Source organism: Tachypleus tridentatus, chromosome 9 (genome assembly GCF_004210375.1).
Source record: "Tachypleus tridentatus isolate NWPU-2018 chromosome 9, ASM421037v1, whole genome shotgun sequence".
Lineage (NCBI taxonomy): Eukaryota > Metazoa > Arthropoda > Merostomata > Xiphosura > Limulidae > Tachypleus > Tachypleus tridentatus.
Genome location: NC_134833.1, coordinates 67,168,544 through 67,184,921, shown reverse-complemented (window position 1 = coordinate 67,184,921; position 16,378 = coordinate 67,168,544). Strand labels below are relative to the sequence as shown.

General features: G+C 35.0%; 1 protein-coding gene across 1 annotated transcript in view; it reads right to left on the bottom strand.

Annotated features, from left to right (window-relative positions):
- The window catches only part of LOC143227387 (protein NEDD1-like), a 30,875-nt gene extending 24,386 nt beyond the window's left edge, over nt 1–6,489 (bottom strand). Inside the window, exons 1-2 of the mRNA XM_076458839.1 lie at nt 6,415–6,489; nt 5,599–5,718 (exon numbers count right to left, since the gene is read on the bottom strand). Coding sequence (XP_076314954.1) covers nt 5,599–5,718; nt 6,415–6,489 — 195 coding nt within the window. The remainder of the gene's footprint in view (nt 1–5,598; nt 5,719–6,414) is intronic.
- Between the last annotated feature and the right edge of the window lie 9,889 nt (nt 6,490–16,378).

The following is a 16,378-nucleotide window of genomic DNA, read 5'->3' as shown; positions in this document are numbered from 1 at the left end:
ACCTAATGTAATGTACTGTTTATACAGGGAAGTGAGTGAAAGCAAGTAATTTTGTAAAACACCCATCTCTACCATGGAAATGAAAATGCTTGTTAACAGTGCAGATTTATTGTTAAAGAACATGTGGTGGAGCACCATCAAGTGGGGTCCAGCCATTGAAGGTACAAAGAATAGGCACCTGAAAAAATAAAGCATTAATAAAAACATAACCAGTGGCAGAGTCGTAACAAAGTCTGAAGTACAGCCACAGGTGGAAAGCAAACACCTGATGAAGTCAAAAACATGAAATGATGTAAATAATAGGAAATAAACATGACAGTGTTGGTCCATATGGCCAATTGTAGGGTTTTCTCCAGAGTCTGATTAAGACAAGAAGTAATGGAAAAGGTATCAGATTCAATGAGAGGTAACACATAACAAGAGAATATGGAAAAAATAAGCCATCTGGATGAAATGATGAACCCAATTGCTTATTATTTTAAGATTATATGAAGAGAAGAAAAGTAGCAAATTGAAATCATGGCAATAGATATTAAGTCACCAAACAAGTGACAAGGATCAGCTTTCAAGTCCACAAATAAAAGAACAAATACTATTTGGCAAATGGAGCACTGGATAATGATATTTAATAAGTTAATAAAACTCAAGTGATGGAATCCAAGAAGTCTAGAATGAATATTCTTAATGTAAGACGAAACAAAAACGTTTCGCTTAAATACAGATAACAAAGGCATATAAAGACGTTCCCCAAAATTGGCAACTGAGCAGGTTTAAAGTTAAATTTAATTTACTCCAAACTGAAGGTTAACCAGCTAAATTCCATAAAAACCATAAATATAAAACATATGTTACAAACAAAACCTTTATATTATTCAATGTAGTTAATAAATTAAAAACCCTGTTTGGTGTAAAAATTTTATAATGGTTGCTGATGTTTGCCACGTAATTTTAACTACAAATATTCCATAGCTGATATCACTCAAAACCCACATAAGTAGGCACTATTCATAATGACGTAAATCACACTTTCGCCATTACAACTTCCAATGCGAGGCTATAACTGTCACTGCTAACAACCAAACCTATTCTTCGGTGCTGAACTCCAGCAATGGCTAGCGTTTTAAAGAAAAACAATGGTCAAACAACACACACAAAACAAACAAACAAACAAAAACGTATTTTTGGCCAATTTCTGTCAAAGAAAAAATGTAATGTTGTTAGTAAGTGTGATGATGGCAGTGGTGGGATTCAAAAATTTTAAGAAGGGGTTCTCTCAAGGAGATGTTTTCACGACATCAACAATTCGACGGTATAATTGAAGCCATCAACGGGTTCGCTAAGCTCAAAAATTTTTAAGAACGGGTTCGCGCGAACCCCTGCGAACCCCCTGAATCCCACCACTGGATGATGGCCTATATTTTATGGTAAGGTATATTCGTGATAATTGTGGACTTGTCGCTTCGCTTTCAATGTTTACATAGATCTAATACAAAACAAAGATAAATATTTAGTTTGTATTTTATGTTTGTTTTAAGGTATTCATTATGTTACGTGCACAAAGGACTATTATTCTAGTCAAACATGTTATATTATACTAAGCCTATCTCAGTCTGTATTAACGTTATTTGACTAAATCTATAATAATTCTTAAAAGACGTGAAAAATAATTTGATGAAAGATATTAATAAATTAATTAATACCCAAAAATAAAAAACAAAAACTTTTCTAGTTTATTTTGTGCGACGTTTCAGGCAAAAGCCGTTCGTCGGGCAGTAAATTTTCTTTAAAGACGTTTTTTTTTTTTTTGCTCGAAACATCGCATAAAATAAACGAGAAAAACGTTTTCTCTGGAGAGAGGGGTCAGAGTGGATTTGACTAAGGTGTTTAAGATTAGTAAGGTCATTGATAATATAAATCAATCGAACTTTTTGTATTTAGCAGTGAAAACAATAGGACAAGGAATCATAAAATAAAATTTTGCCAAGCTATCAAGGTAGGAGCCGTTTGCAGTTTAGACACTTTTCAAACAGAATGTTTATCTTTTCGAATGAGCTGTCTTTAAGAGAAGAGAAGGCTTTGTTTTGTTTGTTTGTTTGTTTTTGGAATTTCGCACAAAGCTACTCGAGGGCTATCTGTGCTAGCCGTCCCTAATTTAGCAGTGTAAGACTAGAGGGAAGGCAGCTAGTCATCACCACCCACCGCCACCTCTTGGGCTACTCTTTTACCAACGAATAGTGGGATTGAACGTCACTTTATACACCCCCACGGCTAGGAGGGCGAGCATGTTTAGCGCGACGCGGGCGCGAACCCGCGACCCTCGGATTACGAGTCGCACGCCTTACGCGCTAGGCCATGCCAGGCGAAAAGAGAAGGCAAAAAAAAAAAAAAAATACAGTGAGTTTAAGATAATATTGGATGAATACGTGAGTAGTAAGGGGTGGTTATACACCGCTGCCAAAATCTTAAGGCCAATGAACGTAAAAAAAAATATGCATTTTTCGTTGTTAGGCTCAACCACCTACTTGAGTAAAGCTTCGAAAGATTACAATAAGAAAAAAAAATAGCATTTAATAGGGAAAATGTGAACACTATGAAATTAGCCTAAATACTAGCTGGTCAAAAGTTTAAGACCACACCAAAAAGAAGTCCAAAACAGGGTAGGAAATGCCCAACAAGAGGTCTGAGTAGTGAGTTGCACGGTCGTCATTGCGAATAACTGCAAACATTCGATTTAGCATGGTCGATATAAGCGTTTGCAGAAGGCTGGCTGGAATGTTATTCCAAGCGGTGAAGATAGCTTCACGAAGATCATGCACTGTTTGGACTTGACGTCCATTTCTATAGACTTCCCTTGCCATCCACCCCCAAACATTTTCAATGGAGTTCAGTTCGGGTGAACACGCTGGATGGTCCAAAAGAATCACGTTATTCGCCATGAAAAAGTCCTTTGTCTTGCAGGCATTGTGGATTGCAGCATTGTCCTGCTGAAAGATCCAGCCATTTCCAAAAAAGCGAGGGTCTTCAGTCAATAAGAATGCTCTCTCCAACATGTCAATGTAGCCAGCTGCTGTTTGTCACCCCTGTATAACTGAAGCTCCATTGTTCCATGGAAAGAGAAAGCACCCCAGATCATGATGGAACCTCCTCCATAGTGTCATGTAGGAAATGTCTCGGATGGGATATCATTATCGTGCCAGTATCGTTGGAAGTCATCTGGACCATTCAGGTTGATTTTTTCTCATCAGAAAACAAAACCTTCGTCCACTTTTCTGCGTCCCATGTTTGGTGATTTTCAGCAAAGTTTAACTGAATTGTTTCGTGGTGTGAAGGAGACATGGCTTTTGAAGATGTTTACGGTTTTTATAGCGTTTCTCTTGTAGATGCCGTCTTATTGTCCTTGAGCTGCATTCTGCGTCAGTAAGGGCCTTAATCTGGTTCGACGATTGGATGATGTCTTGCCGGACAACCCGTCGAATCCTCCTACTCAACGCCAGCGAAATTTTCTTGGGCCAACCACTTGAAATTCTCGTTACGTATCCCTCAAGGTTTTTTTTTTAAGAAATTTGCAACAGCAGTTTTACTACGCTCAATTTCACCAGCAATGGCACGTTGAGAGAGACTTTGCTTTTCCAGCTCGACAATTCTGCCACGTTCAAACTCTGTCAACTTTTTAGCCTTTGCCATGTTTTTACCCAATGTAACACAGGAGATGTCTGTGGGAGATGCTGACAACGCTAATTCTTGAACACAAATGACTAAATTTTGTTAGGTGTTTACCGATTAACGCTTCATTTCAGTATGGTCTTAAACTTTTGACCAGCTGGTATTGAGGCTAATTTCATAGTGTTCACATTTTCGCTATTAAATGCTGAAACAGTTTTTTTTCCCTTTTCTTATTGTCATCTTTCGAAGCTCTACTCAAATAGGTGGTTGAGTCTAACAACGCAAAATGCATATTTTTTCTTTATGTTCATTGGCCTCACGATTTTGGCCAGCAGTGTAGTTGGGAGCTAGAGGGAACATCTTTGGGTGAGTGAAAAAGCTCCTTTCTGTTCCTTTAAAATTTTATGAATTATATATAAAGTCGACATACAATCTGGGCCTATTTAACTTTCAGATTTTATATAATTATACATACAGCACTTATAATTGACATCTTAGTCACTATGGTTACCGGTACGTGTTAGGCTAAATGCATAGAAAAGCTAGTCGAACTGACGCGAACAGGTTATTCACAGACTGAGTCGATATGATATTTGAAACGTTCCCGACGGCATTCTATTAACTCATGTATGCGATAAAACTAAAACCAATATCATCACATTGTTATACAAGTACAAATCTCCTCTGTGTGTGTGCCAAAGGTCACACTTAGTGGTGTCATTCATACTCGTTGCAATGTTTGCAATAGCACTGCTGCAGGTCTGTCCTCCTTTGGAGCTGTAGCGTGAATAGACCTATAAACGCTTCATTGGTGGTGTAGGGTTAAACTGTATGAAAAACCTGAACTGCAGGGTGAAAAATAAAAATACAAAGGCCTTATTTCGTGCATACAAGATAGCATTTCATGTATTTAAATACATATATCTATATAAAAATATTATCGTACTATATCTTGTATGCCTACTCATGACGTAAAAAAAAACACGTAGGTTCAGGAAATCTTCATATGAGACTTGATGCGTTTTTTATCATTTTATTGTATGTCTATGTAACTACTTGAATGGGCCTTCACCAAAATTAGTATAGAGGCTCATTAGGTTCAACGTTTTAGGTTTGCGGTTTTAATGGTGTGCATTACCGCTACTTCGCCTCATATGGATGTACCTTCAACAAATTTGGTACAGGGATATATTTATATATGTATATAAACACATTTGCAGTTTTATGGAAGTTTTGTATCACTACTACTCTCCCTGTTGATAAATCTTCAAATTTGGCATGTAGGTTTACATTAACTTTACAAGATCCATGCAGCTATAGAATTTGCGGTTTTACATTTTGTGTTTTGCAATTTGTACGGGCGTTTTGCACTTTTTTACGATTACACATAAAGGAAGCACTTTTTCATGTTTTAAGATAACTTTTCATTAACTATGAATTTACATAACTTCTGTCCAGGAGTCTGTTGTTTGGAATTATTTTGTAGATGAAAGTTAGTTGGTGTGTTTCTTGATGTCAAATTTGAAGGTTCGTACTAAACGCCAAGAAGCCATAATGGTGTTACTGTACCCTTGAATCCCCAATTAGTATCTTGAGAAAATCAGAATAAAAAGCAATGACAGATGTCATTCTAAAACGCCGAAAATTTCCGCGCCAGTGGACCCGAGCTTTAAGAACCTAGCGACGTCTTGATTTTAACATCTTCATTGCATCATACAGAAGAATTAAACATATTATATATGTCTGAGTTTCTCTTTTAGATGCAATCGAAATTATATCAGAAAAAAATTATAATTAGAGTTTCTAAAATTAATATTTAACATCTAGGAATGCAAACAACTTGTAAATCCCAAAAGATTCATTTTATAAGAATTTCTGTAAAACTCTTGTTATTGATAAATAAATATCCGTGTAGCTACTTAATCTAATACTTACTGAGTAGAACTTTTTAGGTTTATGGGATTTTATATCCCAGTTGATGACGTTTCCAGATTTACAACCGATCCCAAAGAACTGTGAAGAGCGGTTGTTAAAAGCTACACATGTTGCAGAGTCCTGGAAGTGCACAGTGTGGTTAATTAATGTTGTTTGTACATTGTGACTAGCACGTGGAAGGATAACAACAATGAAGTTAAACAGATACTTATTCATACCATATCGATACTATTGCTTAGCTTTACCAAACATTTTAGAACTCTCAGATGTTGTTTTTCATAACATTTTCAACCACTTGTATGTTTATAAAAAAAAAATATGTCATCCTTAGACTTATTACATTATACTATATGAATAGTATTGTCCAATATTTCAGCCAATCATACTTAGACATGTAATAAAGTTGTTATATGTCTAAGTATGAGGTAAGTAATACTGAATACTGTTGCTGATTGGCTGAAACATTGGACTAAACTATTCATATAGTGAACAATAGTAACTAACGGTATCCACATGTCACTTATAACATTCAGCCAATCAGCAGCGGGACACTTATGACATCAACATTCCACTTACATCACCTTTTATGGACACATGGGGGAGACTGATGCTGTTGTTGTTGTTTTGAATTAAGCACAAAGCTACACAATGGGCTATCTGTGCTCTGCCCACCACGGGTATCGAAACCCGGATTTTAGCGTTGTAAGTCCACAGACATACCACTGAGCCACTGGGGGGCAAGACTGATGCAACACAATACTCTCTACAAAAGGTTACTTCTAATGTAAATAAATAAATTATACGTTAACATTTCACCATGATTAATTCGGCATCATCATAGTGATAATGTCGAGCTAACTCTGTTGAAACATCGACACATACGTATTTCATATTTCTTAGATTCCACTTTTTGCTGTGTTACACTTATTTATTTACGAAATTACGAATTGGTTTGGTTTGTTTTGAATTTCACATTAAGTTACTTGAAGGGTATTTGCACTAACCGTTTCTAATTTATCAGTGATACACTAGACTGACTAAAGGAAAGCGGCTAGTCAACGCAACCCACCAACAACTCTTGCGCTACTCTTTTTTACCAACGAATAGTGTAATTGATCATTACTTAATAAAGTCCTTACAGCTGACACGATGAGTGTGTTTGATGACGACGATTCGAACCCTTAGCCTTCAGACTGTAAATCCAGCACCATAACCACTAAATCATGTCAAAAGTTTCAAATAATACTTCTAAAATTATACTTGTACTTATCTATGTAGCCATTATGTCTGAACTAACATACCTTACACCACTATTAACAGTACACGCTCATACGATCGTAAAGAAACTAAGAAATTTAAACCAAATAATTATCAATAGAAGAAATGACATATATTTCATTCAACAATGTAGAAAGGAACAACTAACCCCTAACTTTGTAAAGGTAAAACTATCAAAAAAATTTAATCAATGCACAAACGTTATCAAAAATTTACAGAAAAAAAAACTACTTAAAACCATGTTGAACACGAAATACAAAGAACTACATGACTTACAGAAACAAAAAATGAACCTAGACCATCAATTGGCATGCTGCATTAAACCAGAGATTTACGGATTTGTATGATGAAACATAAACCAAATCAACACTAGGAATGACGGGGCCAAAAAGATCTGCCACAACAAAAAACTAGAAAAACTAAGATGCAAACAACAGAAAAGACATCATGACAAACCATTGACTAACCTCATAATTAACAGATCCGACCGACAATTAAACACAGACGAGATACATCTACTTAACAAAGGACTCAACTTCGCAATAGCACCTAGGTATATTCCAACTTTAGAAATTAAACTAATTTAGAAAATCTAGCCAGGAGACTTGTGATACTTTCCACAGAAAACAAAAACAAGAAAACAACCAACAAAAAGAAGACAACTTCGACAATTTTATTAACAGCCAAACTTCACAAAAAAATTTAAAAATTAATATTTCCCAGAAACACCTACAAACAACATTTTAAACGATTTTTTCTAAGAATTTTCTCACAAAACCACCAACATAGTTTTACAAAACAGAAAACTAAAAAACAATCTTACAAAAAGAGACATTAATTCCATTAAAAACCTAAAACAAGACAAAAACATAAAATTATAAAAGCAGATAAAGGAAATGCTATAGTCATAATGAACACGAATGAATACATCGAAATATGAAGAGCATCCTATCAGACACACGAAACGCAACTAAACAAAATACTACTAAAATGATAAAAGCCAACATAATTTCAAAAACATTTTATTCCTACTTACGCAAGACCGATTCACGCATACCACAAATATACGGCATCCCCAAACCTCATAAACCAAATTGTCCATTACGACCAATAATGTCCACATATGAATCGTTTAATTACAATCTTGGTAAATACATAGCATGGGCATTCTCCAAATATGTAACATCAGCCAGCTCATTCATCAAAGACTCTTTTAATTTCAAATCTAATCTTAATCATAAAACCTTAATGGCCAGTTTCTATGTAAAATCCATCTTTACAGAAGTTCCAACCACTGAAGCCTGCAAGATAGCTTTAGAACTCTATATCCGAGACTCTAACCCATCAATAGACATTCCCAGCAACCAATTAGCAACCATCATAGAATTCACAACGATGAAGACAAACTTCATGTTCAAAAATCACAACTATATACAAACAAATGGCCTAAGCATGGGCAACCCAGTATCACCAGTTCTGGCCAATATTTTTATAACACAAGTTGAAAAACAAGCAGTTAACAGAGCATTACATCCACCACTCTACTGGTACGGATATATAGACGATACGATTGTGGGATTCATATCTACAGAACACACCTTAATTTTTTCAATCACATTAACTCTATACATTCAAACATTAACATCACATGTGAACAGGAAGAAAGCAATCAGATATTTTCTTAACCTCAAAGTTATAAGAACCGATACACAATTTAAAACAGAAATCCACCGAAAAATCACCAATACTGGACTATACATTCCTTGGGACTCAGCACATGAAACAAAACAAAATCTCAACATACTAAGAAACCAAATAAACACAGCCATAAAACTATGCTCACCAGATAAAATTAACGATGAAATAGACAAAATAAAACAATACTTCATAAACATCAATACGTTTCCTCCACAAAGCGTAAAAAACATTATACGCACACACCTAGAGTAAAAGCAAAATCAACTAACAAAAGTAAATATATCTCACGAATTAAAAAATCACGAAACCATATACTGCTGCATACCATATATTCCCGACATCAGCAGAAAAATAACCAACATTTGGCAAAAACTAGTAACAAAATATGACATTTCAGTTAATTCTAAATTTATTCAAAAACCAGGCACAAAACTAAGGTCTGTACTATGTAAAAACTACACTGACAAACACCAGACCAACACTATATATGAAATAGAATGTGATGACTGCCACGATTTCTATATTGTAGAAACAAATAGAAAAATGGAAACCAGATTCAAAGAACACAGAAAGGCACCTTCACACGTTTTCGAACACTGCAAGTCAAATAAACACAACATAACCATAAAAAACACCCAAATACTAAATAAAAAGGCAAACATAAACAAACGCAAAATTAAAGAAGCCTAACTTATACAACAACTCAAGTCCAAAATAAACTGATACAAAGGAACACCGTTATACCTATATTAATACATATAATCAAACACCTAAGCATGCCCTCTACATTCCTACACTCAGTTACACAACCCACTTCAAACATGTGGTCAGCTATCGGTCACTTACCTCTTTCTTTCTTTGTGAATCTGACGATGACTGAAGAAGGTCGAAACGTTGTTCGCTCCTCTACATAAAAAATTTTCTCAACCCAAACCAGCCGTTTTTACATATATATTTTTCTCTACAAGTGGGTTTTCTCGTCATCACTGAAAATTAGACTTGCCACAATACATTAGTGTTAAGCCTACTATACTTTCAAATATCACATTCTTTATTTAGTCACTAGGTGATTTTGAAAAACTAGATAAACGTATGATATTATTATCCAAACCACACTGTATTTGCCATATTCTGTTATTATACACTCTTCTAACAGTGTAATAGGTACAAACTATGACAGTTATTAATACTACACATTATGTACCAGTTTAATGGTCCACACATGAGTAAGGTACCATTTAGCATGTTGTGAAGAGTATGTAATGCAGATTCCTAGTTATCTATTATATGTAAAAACGGCTGGTTTGGGTTGAGAAAATTTTTTATCCAGAGGAGCGAACAACGTTTCGATCTTCTCCGGTCATCGTCAGGCTCACTAGTTATCTATTGTTCTGGATCATTCACCTAAAGTATCTTTTGATCCTTTTTGTGGGATATTATAACTTCTTTTATATTTCGATAAGAAAGACCAACGGTCACATGGGTAGTGTATTTGTCCTGCAAAGACTAACATGATAGTTTATTTTAAATAATGTTATATTTTTTCACTTTTCACAGATTCTACAAAAATCTCGAAATATATATATTAATAATATATTTAATGTGTATTCAAATATAATGAGTCAGAGAGGACCTCTCTATGGGCATACCCAGCAGACAAATTAGTGGCATGTAGTGGTTTTCTCAAAAATGTATGAACTTTTTCTTCCACACAAATAATTTGATTACGTTTAATTAAATACCAGTCTTTATCTTCAAAATTAAAGTACTCTAGATTTGTTAGAAATTTAGTATACTGGAGCGATCTTTCAACCCTCCAGCTTTCCTTCTGCTTTCCAAGAGACGCTCATTCATTAGGAAAATCAGGACATGTTTTAGGACAAGAGGCATGACAAGTAAAAAAGTGCCCTGCTATTTCGGACATTTGACTCATAATATATGGGATCGAAACCCGTCACCAAACATACTCACTCTCTCAGCCATTGGGGTGTTATAATAGGACGGTAAATTCCACTGTTCATTGATAACGAGTAGCCTTATAGTTGGCTGTTGGTTATTAATTAAATATCTTCCCTCTTCTCCATCACTTGGGACAGCGAATTTAGATAACCCTTAAGCAGCTTTGTGCAGAATTCAACAAAACAAACAATTAATTCACAGTGCCTTCTAGGAACTAGTTAAGTAATTAATTAATTCGTGGTCAAGTTTCAAGTGAGATATTGTTAAGTCATGTTTTGACATGTTCTAGAGCATTAGGAACTGAAATTAATTAATAATTTAAGTTATTATTAACGATGATGTCATCCATTATATTTGAACACGTTTTAGTACTAGGGGCAATTTAAAAATGAATATAGACTAGGTTTTTATGGTTGTTTGGATGATATCATACAGTTTGGCTGCACCCACTGGAGGTTACCATTTTATGTGTTCCTTGGGTGCCTGTCACTCAAAACGTACTTAGTCTACTATAAATACAAGTTACACACAGAGAAAAATATCACTTATTCATGAAAATACTTACCCAAGGAGTAACTTCAACGCTATGAAAACCATTATGTTTTAGAAAAACAATCGTCACTGTCTCACCTGTAGGGGATAAACTTGCTATTTGATGACGTAACAAATGTTAAGAGACTCATACACAAACATCACATACTAATAAACGGTATGAGAGACAGTTATCGAAATAGATTCTGCTTTAATTACATTCACTTTCATACTTTACTTTTTTCTATTTATAATACTAGTGAGACACAAGTTATTAGTAATTGTATTTTTAATGTATTCTAAAATCCAAAAAATGCTTGTTTGATGTGGCTGCAAGAGTATATTATGTTGTTGAGGTATGACAGGAAGATAAATGTTGAAACTATTTTAACAGGGATATCTTAGTTCCTCCACTATCTAGTAAGAAGTGATGCCAGTGAAAAGTTTTACCACAAATTCTGTAGTTTTATTACCATAAAAATGTTGTTATTCACTGTATTAAAAAACAAACTTTATAAAAATGTGAACTTTTCACCTGTTTAAAATCAACACAGAAATGTATTTTGTGTATATATGTGTACCATGCATACGAATGAAAATTCTAAGGTCTAAGATTCAAGTGACTGAACAGGTTATGTATGGCCATTTCTGAGAACTTTATGGATTTGGCGGTAAATCTTGCTATTTGTGCAAAAATGATTAAACAGGGACAGGTGTTGTTGACTGTTGCCCTTTCTCTTGGCAGCAGTCAAAGTTCTGATTATGGCTGTGGTGAATTTTGAGGTATCTTACCTGCAGTACAGCCCACATGCTGTATGAGGTGCCATTTTGCCCTAAAATACACAATTTCCAGTATTCTAGCCTAAGTACAATTGTTCCTTATTCATTAATCTCATTCTTAGAAAAGGATATCATCAGCACTCCAGGACAGACATCGGACTGTGGTGTCTTGGTGTGGTCGATACTGGTGCGACAAAAAGTAGTTTGGCGAATTCCAGAACTTCACATCTTCCCCAGCTGAAACTAGCTTAATGCTTTTCTTTGTAGAGTTAACATTTGTCGCCATTTGGAAACCAGGCTAAAAAATAAATATATGTTAAAACCAGAAAATGTCACAGACAAATACCATGAGATCGAGTAAGACAAAAACTGATAATTATGTATACAGCTCACTGAAGACTCTAAATGGATTTCTTTAAAAGACAGGTACAGTGAGATAAACGAAACTTTTGTTACTTTACAAGATATCACACCTAAGATAAACATAGTTCTAGTCCTTACAGAAACCTTTATTTTCAAATTGAGATCTTAAGAAATCATGACGACTAATGTGTAGCCAGTTTAAAATATTAAAAAAATTAGATTTATTAGAAGTTGATTATTTTATGCATTGATTTTTTTTATTTCATATATATTTATTTTAGCTAACACTTTGTTTGAAAATGAAAAAATCACAAAGGCCTAGAAAACAGTATAGTTTTTCATGTTTTTATCACCTAGTGACAGAAACAAAAGGTTTTGTACTAATTATACATCATCTTAATAAAGGTTAATAATACCTACCTTGGTAAGTTTTTTAACATTTTCACTTTTAAAACAAGCAGGACAATCATACTCTTGGCAACAGTAGATGGATTTGAACTCATTCCACGCAGACCTACTGTATTGCATGATGACAATGAGAAGTTTTGACTGAATGAGATGATTTTGTCAAACATTAAGGTCATTGACATAAGACTACGTGGCAGACACTGAGGTTGTACAAATGTAAGGTTGTTCTACGTAGACAGTGTATTGATTATACCCACAGTTAGTACTTACCATTCTTATTGAACTCAGGGCTGTTACGACGTTTAGCTTGTATACGCGCATCCACAGCAATGTTTAAGTTGTTGTCTGTTAACGCATCCATATTGTAGACAGAAGATATTATTGGACTGTCTCCCAGTTGATTGTTTATAATTTTACAACGGTATATGACTACATTCGGTTGTTATAAGGTAGTGCTATATAAAACATCGAATTTTACAAAAACAAATTTCTATTTTTTTACTTGATTTATAGAAACAAACGAGAAACAAGAGTGAATAATATAAACATTTTTTATATCTGTCTCTCTCTCTATATATATATATCCATTGGAAATTAATTGACGATATTTCTTTCTGAACGTGTTTGTTCGTGAGCAAACTTCTCTCATGGTTTTAGAGCTAGGAGGATCAAACCTGCAGAAAGACTTGGAATGACCATGGGCTATCTTTATCTATATGGCTTAGCCCTCTAATAAGCGGAGCATAATAGAAGGTCTTGGACTAGTTTTTTAGGGTCGCTGAACCCACATGTGACATCAGATTTTGTTCTTGGGTTTTTGTATTGGAAACTATATTTATACCCCTTTCACATATGATATCCCCCACATTTAGGGGATAATGGGAGAACTTGAGGAGGTCTATTGACCACTCAGCATGTGTTTTATGTTTCTAAAACATCCCGTAAATTTACTAAAGCTTAAAAAATAATTGATTACCAAACTGAATTTCTCTCTTAAAATAGAACATTGTATAACAATTGAAGTTGACATGTAAGCTAAAATCATAGAAAATTGTGATGGGAGAAATAAATATTTGACTTTTCTTCATGCAATTATTTGTAATATATAAGTATGTATAATAAACATATTAAATATTGTCCGTTTTATATGGACTTTGTACTTAAAGCTATACAGAGGTTGAACACGTTATATTAAAATGATTTTGGAGCCTCACCGTGTCATAACAGTTCATGTCACCAAGTCCAATCATTCTGTTTCTGACAGCTGTGCAACTTGTGAATAATCCTACAGTGTGGTTTCCATTACAAAAGACTTAGTCGTAAGTAAGGTTGTCATGTTTAAATACACATTATACTGCTTTTTTTTTTTATAATCCATCCAATTTACAGTTTCCCATCTGTCTGATTATACTAAAATCCGCATGACCTTATTCTATGTGGGGTCTCACCTCTTACAAGACGCTGCCCTCTGCTTATTGGGATTGAAATACAACTTGTTACAGTCTTATTCAATGAAATACAAATAATATTTTTATCTTGAAATGTTTATATTTCTTGTCTAAACACGTCTTTATGATATGAGTTTATTAATATTTTGTATTAAAAAAAGTGTTACATGCCCTCCCAAAAGCAATCAGTTCTATATTGCATCATACTACGTAAACAACGCTAAACAATAGTAAAATATAGTTGTGTACAATACCTTTCACCGCGACTTTATATCGACTGTAACTGTTATAAAACTTACTGATTTGCATATTAAAATTCGTTCTAATTTAACGTACTCAACCCTATATTGTATTAATGCACAGTACAGTGTTCTGTGTATCCAGGTATTAAACATACTATATTGAAGTAAATTATTTTCTCACAGGTTTTATGCTGTCGTATATTTGTTTGAATCTTCTGTCCAGTCAATAGTTAATTACTACACTAGTCATTCAAGAGAGTTTGTTCTCACTTCACCAACCTTAAATATCAACTATCTCCAGCTATTTGAATTGTACCAAAGTGGAATTGTGGTTCAAAGGTCAACCCACTTAATAATCAGCTAATTGTGAATCTTCCCTAGTATTCTTAAAGAATCGTTACAAATGTAGGTAACCTAAAATTATGGAGCTCTGCACGAGAACCTTGGTTTGACCAAAAATAAAATATTAACATAATTCTTCCAGGAAGAAGATCTGGTATGGTTTTGGTTGATTTTTGAATTTCGCGCAAAGCAACACGAGGGCTATCTGCGCTAGCTGTTCCTGATTTAGTAGTGTAAAACCAGAGGTAAGGCAGCTGGTCATTACCACTCACCGTCAATTCTTGGGCTACTCTTTTACCGACGAATGGTTGGATCGGCCCTAACATAATAATGCTCTCATGGCTATAAGAGTGAGCATGTTTGGTGAGATGGAAATTCGAACCCGCTATTCTCAGACTACGATTTAAGCGCCCTAACCACCTGGTCATACTGATCTCATAATAATATCTTGCTCCTTTCTGTGTTAGCAGCTAGAGGACAGTTAGATTGGACAATAGAACCACTTCAGTATTCATAGATTTTCCTCTCAAAATAATACATTGTTTGAAATACTTTTTGTTGTTCTTGTATTTTATTTTTTTGTGATTGAACTATTTTCAAGCATCACGTTACCTATAAAATTTATAATGGATCTATTTGATATCAGTGCACCTGATAAATAAAAAATTGTTGGTGTTTTTATCGTGTTTGACTGTTCTGTAATTTTATTTTCAATGATGTTTTTTACAGTTGATGTTATGTTTACTGTTAGGTTCTGTAAACCATGATTAAGGGACATTTCTTTTTAATACAATATAGAAGCTAGAATGACAAGAGCATGGATATCTCGTGCAGCCCCCGCCAGTACAGCGGTATGTCTACGGATTTACAACGCTAAAATCAGGGGTGTGGCTTTTCTATAAGAAAAAAACACACACACACACTCACTCGTGCACTAAAGCCCTTGTCCTCACTTTCCATCTATTCTTGGGGTTGGAAAGTTAAGGGATACTTACGAGACTGATATCTAATCTCTGCCTCTTTTGGTTGACCTGCAGTAACACAGAGTATCAAAAACAGGAGCACCAATCTGGACATAACTCTTAAACTAGCCCAGGCATCACTAGATTCTGATCATGGTAATCTGTCAACTGTGAAATAAATGTGTATTTAAAGGTCACCAAGTAAAACAGCAACCATCATGCCAGAACACTGTGGACCTTCGCCATAGGCCTTCAGGATGAACAAGAAAGGTTGGTGTTATCTTATAGTTGTGTCTGATGGCTGAAATAAATGTCAAACAGAACAATGACATATATCTCTACGTGTTGCAATGTTCTGTTTGAGACTTCGCCTGGGACGCAGATACTAACGGACTTTTAGAAGAAGAGGGTATTAGAAGGTCAACAACAACATATCATCATTACATAATCTCAGGTAATGTGCTTCCAAGAAATCAACTACCATGCAAGCTACCCTGGAAGTACCTATGGTAAATTTTCTAGTCATCACCACCCACCAACAACACTTGGACTACTCCTTTACCAACGAATATTGGGGTTAAACGTCACATTATAACGCCCCCACGCCTGAAAGGGTGATCATGTTTAGTATGATTGGGATTCAAACGCGCGGCCCACAGATTACGATTCGCATGCCCTAACCACCTTGCCATGCTGGGCCTTTGTCGGAGAAAAGTCAGCTTGCAAACAGCGTGAGGCTAGCCATGAAGCGAAGTGTAACAATATCAAC